The sequence below is a fragment of the Vigna umbellata genome, chromosome 5 (genome assembly GCF_029865625.1).
Source record: "Vigna umbellata cultivar VRB3 chromosome 5, Vumbellata_1.0, whole genome shotgun sequence".
In the NCBI taxonomy this organism is placed as follows: Eukaryota; Viridiplantae; Streptophyta; class Magnoliopsida; order Fabales; family Fabaceae; genus Vigna; species Vigna umbellata.
In genome coordinates, this window is record NC_142169.1 from 36,570,577 (window position 1) to 36,581,871 (window position 11,295).

An 11,295-nucleotide genomic window follows, 5' to 3' on the forward strand; every position below is an offset into this window, starting at 1 on the left:
TTATAACATTTTAATAGTTTTTTAATTTCTTTTCATTCTATAAAGAAGAAAATCAACATGATTAAAAATTTATGCATAAAGATAGAAGTTTCATGTTAAATTAATAAAATTATATTTTAAAATTTTGAATAGAAAATATAATTTTATATTATTTTTTATTCACATTTTTTGTATACATGATGGAAAAACATATACTTTGAAAGTGAAATAATCAAACATCTAGTAACATCCCAAAAATATAGCATAAAACTAACTATATACATGTGTCATCATTTAATAATATGATAGAACAATTATAGGCCATAAAGTTAACCTTACAGTTATTACAAAATAACCATAAAATTTAAACTTTTACAGAAACTTCTTATACTACTACAAAATTATACCCATAACCGATAAGTTAATTTAAGAGTGATGACCGAACGGTTCACCCAAAACTATAAACATTAATATGACCGAACGATCATAAACTAAATAGCAGGATTCTCGCCGTTCAACTCCTGCTCCAACGTACACTCCTCCCCTTCTACTCACACCCAAAAGGTGATCATCGTAAGAGAAAAATCGAACGGAAACATGGACAAACAAAAAATAAGGATAAACTAATATAATTTAATTTACTATACATACATTCAGTTTCTACAAATATTTTATATATATATATATATATATATATATATATATATATATATATATATAATATTTCGTTTATATTTAAGTAAGTAATTTCTTACTTTTTAAATGATTTTTTTTTATCAAAATTAGCAATAGATTATTTATAATATTAAGTGGTTTATTATGTATCATTTGTTAATATTCACTAAATTTATTACTATTAGAATACTTAGAGATTATATGCATTTTCTACGCTAGTGGTTATTAATTCAATTGTTTAACTTGCATGTAATTTATTAGTTTCTCATTTTTCTATTCTTGTAATTTTTTTAATCATACATATATAATTTAAGGATTCTTGTCAGAACTCTTAATTTCAGTAGAGAGAGTGGAAGCCAGGTGTAGGTGTAGGAGATTTGGAAGATAGGTGTGAGCAACAGAGTGGACCGATCGATTTTTTACGGTAGTATATAAAAGAAAATTTTAAAATTTGGTGCCACTCTCTGCATGCAACTGATCTTTCTAAAATTCTGAAACCTTCTTTTCTCCTCCTTCTCTCTAGCTTCTCTCTAAAATTATCCTCCTTTTCCCTACAAATTCTCACATTCTTCTTCATCTGATCACCTTTTATGTGGCTGTATAATTTTCTTATATATAAAAACAATCTAGTTTATTAAAATCTATATTTATTAAAATGTTTGTATATAAGTATTTGACAAATTAAAAATATTTATATTTACAAATAATTAGAAATTAATTATATTTTTCTTGTATTAATAATTTTTCTAAAAGAAATTCATGGATCGGTCGTATAGGACTTTTTTATCGTGTAGATTTTTTTACCCCACGTGATTCAAAATTAAGCCAAATTGACGGGTCTACGGAGCAAATTCTACTTAACAATGAAGTTTGTTCAATATTGAAATGACACATCTTATTGACACTGCGTTTTATCATTTAGAAATTTATTGCCCTATTGAAAAGCATATTGGAAATTTTGTATTCTCAGTAAATTTTCATTATTAAAAATGGCATTTTTTTCTTTCTATTAAAAATTTATTTGTTTGACTTTATTTTATTCGTGTCACGGAAAAAAGTACCTGTTTACAAAAAATAGTCAATTTTAACAACTTTTAAAAAGTAATCAAAAGCTGAAAAATACTCATTAAATCAATTTGTTTTTTAAAAAAATTATTGTAAACAGACGTGAGTTAAAATTTCTTTTTTTAACTCAAAATAACCACTAAGTTGTTCTATAATAAAATCATTTTTATTTTACCTTAAATAAGCTCTTGGCCTGAAAGATAATAGAACAATATTATATATTTAAAGGAGTTAGTTGGAATCACAAGTGAGAAGACATGCAACAAATCCATTAAATTAAAATTGTTGTAACAGATAGATGTTACCGAACAAGAGCCATAGCATGATAACTCACTTTGGCTATTTTTGTTATTGGCAAATTTGACTATGTCTTAATATCTATTCCATGCTCATATGCCTTGAAGAAGCAAAAGAAACCATGTGAGATGACAGATTCTCAGAATCTAGAATATTTGCATGGTATTTTGCAGAACAAGGTTTGAATCAATAACAATCAAACAAAGATTTTAAGGCACTTTTGGGGTGTTGGATATTGCTGGGTACGTAACATTTGCATAAGAGAAGGGTTTCGAAAGCCAATGCAATAAGTTTCTAAAACTTTGAAAATGGAGCTTTGATCAAATCAAATTTTGAAAAAAGAAAATGAGTTTATTTCCTTGTTGTGCTTCGCAAAAGAGGCTCAACAAGAAGACATTGAAGAAGAGCATTAAGAAAGAAAGAGAATACGAAGATAGAAGTGTCACCTCATTTTCTAACATCTCTTTTAAATCAGGTGATGAGTTGTCATAATTATTGCTCTTATTTTTGTTGTATGTACAGGTTTTGAATTACATTTTTTTCATAATTATGTTTCTTATTCTTACTTTGCATTAGGGTTTTTTAATTGCATTTTCTTATCATATAGATCGAATTGTATGATTTAGAGGCTAAAATGTTGCAAAAATAGTGTTTTTTTTTATGATAATTTGCTAAAACTATTCAAAATCTCTTAAATTTTGGTCTAAAATGAAAAACAAAATGTGATGTTAGAACAATCAAAATTGTGGTGCACAGGTTATGTAAACCTCATCAAATCTTACAACAAGTGTAAAATAAAAAAGATTTGAAAGGAAAGAGTTTGTCTAATTTCTTTGCAAGTTTATCATTTGTGAAAGAAAAATATGAATGCTGAAAACTTGAAGAATTTTTGTGTTGTAGATAGTGGCAAGAGAAAGTTCATAACAGATGAGATAGCAAGGCTTGGGAAAGGAAACATTAGCTCTAAGATAATTTCTTATCGTGAGATATGTGCTGCAACTCAGAACTTTCACCCTGACAACATGATTGGTGAAGGAGGGTTTGGGAGGGTATACAAAGGACACCTTAAAACCACTAATCAAGTATTAATTACTTTAACTTCTCTTTGAAATAGTGTTAAAAGGAAGAAATTATATCCAAGTTTTGACTAACCTTCAAAGTTTTGTGACATGCAGAATGTTGCTGTGAAGCAACTTGACAGAAATGGATTTCAAGGAACCAGAGAATTTCTTGTAGAGGTTTTAATTTTGAGCCTTTTGCACCATCCTAATCTTGTCAACTTGATAGGGTATTGTGCTGAAGGAGAACATAGAATTTTGGTGTATGAATACATGGTCAATGGTTCTCTAGAAGATCACTTACTTGGTGAGTAAATGAAATAAATAAAGTAAGTTTTCACTGCATGATTTAACAAGAATCTAATGTTATTAATGAATTTTCAGACTTACCTGAAGGAGCAAAGGCTTTGGATTGGCATACCAGAATGAAAATTGCAGAAGGTGCAGCAAAAGGACTTGAATATCTGCATGACCAAGCAAATCCTCCAGTGATATATCGTGATTTCAAAGCATCAAACATATTGTTAGATGAAAACTTCAATCCAAAACTCTCTGATTTTGGACTTGCAAAGCTTGGTCCAACAGGAGACAAAAAACATGTGTCTACCAGAGTGATGGGAACATATGGATATTGTGCTCCTGAGTATGCATCAACAGGGCAATTGACTACAAAATCAGATGTCTATAGCTATGGAGTGGTGCTTTTGGAGATGATCACGGGAAGAAGAGTCATTGAATATTCAAGACCAGAAGAAGAGCAAAATTTAGTTCTTTGGGTATGTTTTCAGACCTTTCTTATGTACTCAACTTCATACTATTTCCTTAGCAAAATATCCTCCTACCAAAATTTCATTTGTCGAATTGAAGTTTTCAACTTCAAAATCAGTTTCTGACTAGCCCATCAAATTAATCAGTTGAAAATAAGATAGAAAGACCACATTTTTTAAATTAAAAATTAAAATATAAATACTTTAATAAATTAATTCTTTCATATTTTATTACTTTAAAAATATTATTACTAGTATAATTTAAATCATTAATATTTATAAATTAAATTTTAATTATTAATTATAATAAACTAATTTAATATTATAATAGAATAATTTAACATATAAAAAAATTCTTTATTCAACAATTTTGATTGACTAGCTATATGAAAGTGTGAAAAATATCATTTGAAAAAGAAAAAAACATGAACTAATTAGGATATATGCTTCTCTTCAGGCACAACCACTCTTAAAAGATAGGAAGAAGTTTACACAAATGGCAGATCCATTGTTAAAATGCGAGTATCCTGTAAAAAGTTTATACCAAGCTTTAGCAGTGGCAGCAATGTGTCTCCAAGAAGAAGATGAAACTCGACCTTTAATCAGTGATGTAGTTACAGCAGTTGAATTTTTGGGAAGGAAGAGAGTAGAAGAGGATGAACCACAACCCACCAAAAAAATTACTTCTACTGAAGAAGAAGAAGAAGAAGATAGTAATGAAGACAAGCAATCTCATAAAGATCGAGACGACAACCACAATGATCAGAACCAAGATGAAGAAAAGAAGAATTGATCAAAAGTAGTATCAACAAAATTCTGAATATCCATTCATTTTCAAATCATAACCTTCATTTTCTTATGTTGGAAGATATAATAACTTCTCTTCATGTAATCAAGACAAAAAACATGCATGCCCTAATGAAATTTCAACACCTTACACTTGCTAATATTCTATCATTTTGTTTTAATTGTTAAAAGAATTGATTGATTTTGTAATGTCACACGAAACTTTAGTTTAGTATCTTGTCATACTTGATACAAATAATGGATTATTCAACCATTTGTTTAAAACATTCTTTAAAATTAAACCTAAAAGTTGTTGTTTTAAGATTTATATTTAAAAGAAATATAGCTTAAAATATGTAAAAAAAATAAAATAATGGAAGAGGAGAGATAAAAGAAAGCGAATAATCTTTTATAGATAGTTACGAAGAAGGAATATGAATAAGTAGATGAGATGAAAAAGAAAAATAAGCTTTCTCTCTTTAAAATTCTCCTTCTTTCACTTAATTTTCTTTTTAATTTTTTATTTATTTTTTATATAAGTTAAATAAATTTCACTACAGTGTGCTTATATTCTAAAACAATTGTTGTAATATAGTAGGTTTTAATTTTTGAAATAATTATTTTAAAATTAATTTACAATATGGTTTTTAATTTATTCATACTTTAAAAGTTATACCAACGTATATAAAGGGATACATTTTTTTAATCACTCTTAGTATCCTCGTTTTCTTAAACAATTTTATCTTTTCAAAAGGATATGTTTTTTTAATTATCATTATTCTATTTTTTAATTATACAATTTTATCTATTAATATATAAAAATGTTTTTTTTATTTAATAAAATACGTTCAATTTCTCTTTGCGTGTTTTCGAATATAACACATTTTTTTTTAATTTCAATCATTCTTTTAAAATTATGTACTTTTATAAAGTGTATTATTTAAGTTTTGTACTTACTAACAAAAAAAAAGGTATTATATTTTAAGATTAAATAAATGAAGTAGAAAAATAAAAATACTATAGTTTTTTTAGTAGGTGTAAAAAGATTGAAAGGGTTATGTTTATAATTTTCTTTATATAATGATTATATATAAGCTATCTCTTTTTTTATCGTTGTTTATTTTCTTCTCTTACTCCTTATGAAATTTTATCTTCAATATTTTGTATTTTAGATCACGCACCTCACAACAAATGAAAAGTCAAGGAATTGACCAAATTTTTAAACATTTTTTCTATTTACTCTATAATTTTTTTATTCTCTTAAGTGATAGGGTCGAAAAATAATTATCCAACTTATTTTATCATATACTAAAATTTTGTCATGTTTGATACTTTTTCCATGTCCTAAATGTTGAATAAGTTTATCTTTTAGCCAAAAATTTAATTTGAACAAAGACATGTAAGGAAAACTAGTTCTTTTTAAAGTATCATTATAAGTTATCTCTATAAGTTATCTCTATAAGTTATCTGATTTGGATGTAGGAGTAAAGTAATCACCATTACATTTATTTTGATGGAGAATATTTCGTGTATATTTTTGAATAGGTGACAAGATCCAAAAAATGGTGGTTTGAATGCTCCTTATGACAATTGGAACCAAAACCCTTATTGTGTAGAGGGAGAAGGTTCACCTGCAAAAGACTTTTCGACGTTCAATTTAGTAAGAGAGTTTTAAAATCTATGAGAATAAAGTAATGAATATAAGAATGTGTGCATTTTCTGGTAAAATACTATTTGTATTTACAAGGTTGATAGACCTTGTGAGATTTGTTATAAAAACTAATAATATCAAGATAATATAAACAAATATAACAAATTATCATTTATATGTTAAATTAGCATAATAATAAAATTAATGCAATATTTTACGTGATTAACCACATATTATATTGATATCTGGTATTAAAAGATATTATAATATAATCAAACCACCGAGATTTAATCACATATTTTGTTAATATATGATAATTGCAATAACAAATACCTCTTAGAATATTATTTACCCACTTTAAGTTAATAATACTTAATTAGCCTTGTTGGACCATGTTACTTAGTATATTTGTTGGGTGGGGTACATACATAAGCCCCTCCAAGCTTGGAAGTTTGATTAGTGTAAAGGGAGTGGTTGTTATGATTGCAACTGGCCATTTGGTCAAGTTGTAGCTGACTTTATGTTTGCAACTTGATGACTCATTTGGTTGTGGCCATCTTTGACTTCGTAAGTGGATTGACCGTTATACAAAGTTATGGGTAGTCATCTTTGACCATGGATGTTGTCTTGGGCGCTTTGGATTATTGACTTAGATAGGATTTAATGTCGCTTATCTAAGCAAGTTTTGCCTGCCGACTTAGGCAGGCTCGGGTGCCGCCTAAATGGGCTTAATGTGGTGTTATAGGTAGGCTATGGTTTCATCTGTGTGGGCTTAACTTATGTTACCATCTTAGGTAGGCTTGGGTGCTGCACTTGCGAGCATGATTTGTGCTAGAGCCTTAGGTAGGCTCGAGTGTCGCGTGAGCGAGCTTAATTTGATGCTACCATCTAAGTATGTAGGCTGAGGTGTCGCCTATGTGGTCATTTGTTTATGCTAATGTCTACGTAACGTGAGTGCCACGTTTGTGTACTTTTATTTGTGTTATTGTCTAATAACTCGGGTGGCTCATTTGAGATCTTTACTTATGTTATTGTTTAAGTAACTCGGGTGCCTTGTTTGAAGGTTTTGCTTGTGATATTGTGTAAGTAACTCAGTTGCCTCGTTTGCGGGCTTTCTTTATGTTACTGTCTAAGTAAATTGGGTGCCTCATTTGATGGTTTTACTTGTGTTATTGTTTAAGTAACTTGAGTGTCTCGTTTAAGGGCTTTGCTTATGTTACCATCTAGATAACTTGGTGTCTCATTTGAGGATTTTTCTTATGTTACTATCTAAGTAACTTGCTACCTCATTCAAGGGTATATATTATCTAAGTAACGTGGTGTCTCGTTTTAGGGCTTCACCTATGTTACTATCAAAGTAACTCGAGTGCCTCGTTTGAGGGCTTTACTTATGTTACTGTCTAAGTAACTTGGATTCCTCATATGAGGGCTTTGCTTATGTTATTGTCTAAGTAACTCAATATCTCGTTTGATGGCTTTGCTTATGTTACTGTTTAAGTAACTTGAATGTGTCATTTGACGGCTTTGCTTATGTTACTGTTTAAGTCACTCGGGTGCCTCGTTTGAGGGCTCTCGTTTATGTTACCTTCTATATAAATTGGTGCCTCATTTGAAGGATTTTCTTATGTTATTGTCTAAGTAACTCGAGTTCCTCATTTGAGAGATTTTCTTATGTTATTGTCTAAGTAACTTTGTGCCTTGCTTGAGGGCTTTGCTTATGTTACTATCTAAGTAACTCGAGTGCCTCATTTGAGGACTTTGCTTATGTTACTAACTAAGTAACTTTGTTCCTTGTTTGAAGGCTTTTGTTTATGTTATCATTTAGATAACTCGGTGCCTGGTTGGAAGGCTTTTCTTTTATTATTGTTTAGGTAAGTTGGTGCCTTATTTGACAACTTTACATATGTTACTGTCTAAGTAACTTTGTGCCTCGTTAAAACCTTTCCTGATAAAACCCAACCTGGGGACAACTTAGGGTTCCACTATAATCTTCACCCGATTACAAATGAGTATTAGCACCACTCCTGGTACTCAACAACCTCACTGAGATTTCCTTTGAGTATTTGCACCACTCATGGTACTTAGCAATCCCGCCGAGATTTTCTTTGAGTATTAGCACCACTCCTACTACTCAGTAACCTTAGCCGAGATTTCTTTGAGTATTCGCACCACTCCTAGTACTTAGCAACCTTGCTAAGATTCCTCAACTCAAATAGAGTTCAGTTGTCGTATTTTCATTCTTTTCCGAATTGTAATCAACGATTGTTTACAAGTAATTCAAACTATATCTCTCACATAGAGGATTTGATTATAATACAAAACAGTCTAAACACTCGCAAGTGTTTCTCTCTTCTCTCTTACAATCGTAAGTAATATAACAATGAAGCTTGAAAGTATCTCTTTCTCTTTTTCTCTTCTCTTCTTTTTTTTTCTTCAACTCAAATGTATTCTTTTTCTTGAGCTCTTTCTCTTCTTCTTTTCAGGATGAATATGTCGTTGTAAGATTTTCTTTTCTTATGCTCTTAAGTTATCCTCTTGATTTTCTTCTTGAGAGATATTATATTTATGGCTTCATGTATATATGTCCGTTAGACTGAGTTTGTAGTTTTTAGTCTTGATACTTGTGCTTTCTCTTTCTTCTTTTCACAACAACTATTGCGTAAGTTAACTTTATGAGAGTAGGCATGCTTTTTCAGTCCTTAGGTTGTACGATCTTTTTAGACTTTTCTTCCAATGAGAAACATTCTGTGAATATTTTATTTGTCTCTAACATCCCCTTTTTTATATTTGATTTGTAGCATCGTGGATGCGTGTAGTATTGTTTATTTGCAAAACTAGAGTGAACTGTGCATGCAACAGATATGTCTTTTCTTATAACTTTTGTTGTTTTTGAACATTGAACATTTAATGTCATTTAATGCTTGCTCAAAACAATAAAGTGTTTTTTTTATTTTCTACCGCTGGGTAGCATTTTTAAATTAAGCTTTTCTCTAAGGATACCAAGCATGGATATATACTTGATCATAAGATGAGGTACTCGTTAAGCTCATGACATCATTTAGTCAACTAAACTTTTCTTTGGCTTTTGTCTCTTTTTAGACAGATAGCGTTTAACTTGCTTAAGCTTTCTTACACATTTTAATCATTAAGTCTTTTAATATGTTTTGTCAGACCCATTTTGTTTTCGAGAGAGGCTGAATACCTATTCAAGGTACTATAAGCATTGAACGTTTAACTCAATCTCTCTTGGATGCTTTTAGGCATAACATCGTTTAGCCATGAGTCTGGGTATTTTAGCCTAGATGTTTTTCTATTTACTAAGACCTAAGTGTTTTTCTAAGTTTTCTATGTTTGGGGTTCAGGCTCTAAGTCTTGTGTTTTCACCCTAGGTTATTTTTTGATTATTATCCCGTTTCAATGTTATTTGATTAAACTTCAAAACATGAGAGCTTTTGAACATATAGACGATTTTGTCTTTAACAGTCTTTAACTATGGATGTTGTCTTGGGCACTTTGAATTATTAACTCAGGAAGGATCTAATGTTGCTTATCTAAGCAAGTTTTACTTATCAAATTAGGTAGGCTGTGCCGCTTGTGCGGGCTAACTTAATGTTATCGTCTAGGTAGGGAAAAGTGCCACTTGTGTGGGTTTACCTTATGTTACCCTCTTAGGTAGGCTGGTGTGTTGCATTTGTGGGCTTGATTTCTTCCTATCACACAATAGTTCCACATTACTTAAAAGTTGAGACCTTAGACAATTTAAATACTCATTTCTCCTTTCACTGGTTCCTTTTAAGGACCAAACCGTGAAAGAGCACAAACCCCAAAGCAGAAAATTCTTCGAATGAGGGGTGGTTGACCCTAATGATGTAACTCAACAGACTTGGGATCATAACATTGACACACACAGTGAGGTTGATAACAAGGTTCTAAGACAAATCATCGGTCCTTTAAGCCCTCTATTAGGGATGAACCCTCCTTCCCCTTATACCTCGACTAAGGGGGCTTTTGTTCCTATCATATCCATTAGTCTCACATCGCTTAGAAGTCGAGACCAAAGATAGTTTAAATACTTATTCTTCCTTCCACCATTTGAGACACTTTTTAAGAATAAAACTGTAACGGAGCTTCACACTCCAAAACAGACAATACCTTGAATGAGGAGTGATTGACCTTAACATCATCACTCAACAAACTTAGGATCAGAACACGTTGATTTTGAGCATTTGAATGAAATATTTGATTTAAAGGATTTATGTTGTGTGAATAACTAAATGAATAGGATATATTGACTTAAATTTGTTCTATTGAGTTATATATATATATATATATATATATATATATATATATATATATATATATATAGAGTTGAAGAGTAAATTTATTAGTTAATCTTATTTAAATTAATCACAAATATTTTGTTTCAATTTATTTTCTACTATTATTTTAATTTAATATAATTCTTTTTAAAATAATAACTCACATTTCATTCTAATATAATTTATATTAATTATAATTTATTTTAAATTATTTTTATGATCAAAGATAAAAAGTAGTCTACCATTTTTATCAATTAAATAAATTTTTTAATTTATCAAACTCATCATATAACTCAATAATTTTTATAAACTTTTATCTCAAATTTATTCATTTATCACTATATTTCTCTTAATCCAAATAATTTCATTTTTACTTTTATTTGTCTTCAAATTCATTGTCACAAATTCATTTTCTAAAACAAATAAGAGGAGAGTCATAGAAAAAGAAGAAGAAAAAAAATGTAACTTTGTTTCATGTTATGTTTTTCACTAATCTAATTATCTAACTTTAATAACAAATAAGACCAAATTAACTTTATTAAAAATATAGGAATTTAATTGAGTAAAAAAATAAAAAAAAAATATAAATAGAAACAAAAAAATATAAATATAAGTAGAGATCAAATTATTAATTAAATATTTTAAATTTTATAACAATAAACTATATGTATATTTAATAAAAAGGAAGTATATTACTT

The 11,295-nt window shown here is 29.3% G+C and overlaps 1 protein-coding gene across 1 annotated transcript; it reads left to right on the plus strand.

Annotated features, from left to right (window-relative positions):
• Positions 1-2,201: 2,201 nt before the first annotated feature.
• LOC148198235 (putative serine/threonine-protein kinase PBL23) lies at positions 2,202-4,649 on the plus strand. Its single transcript, XM_088115963.1, has 5 exons — positions 2,202-2,491; positions 2,917-3,098; positions 3,192-3,381; positions 3,459-3,850; positions 4,299-4,649. The coding sequence occupies exons 1-5, from the start codon at positions 2,362-2,364 to the stop codon at positions 4,632-4,634; spliced, it is 1,230 nt and encodes a 409-aa protein (XP_087972089.1). The 5' UTR covers positions 2,202-2,361; the 3' UTR covers positions 4,635-4,649.
• Positions 4,650-11,295: the final 6,646 nt, after the last annotated feature.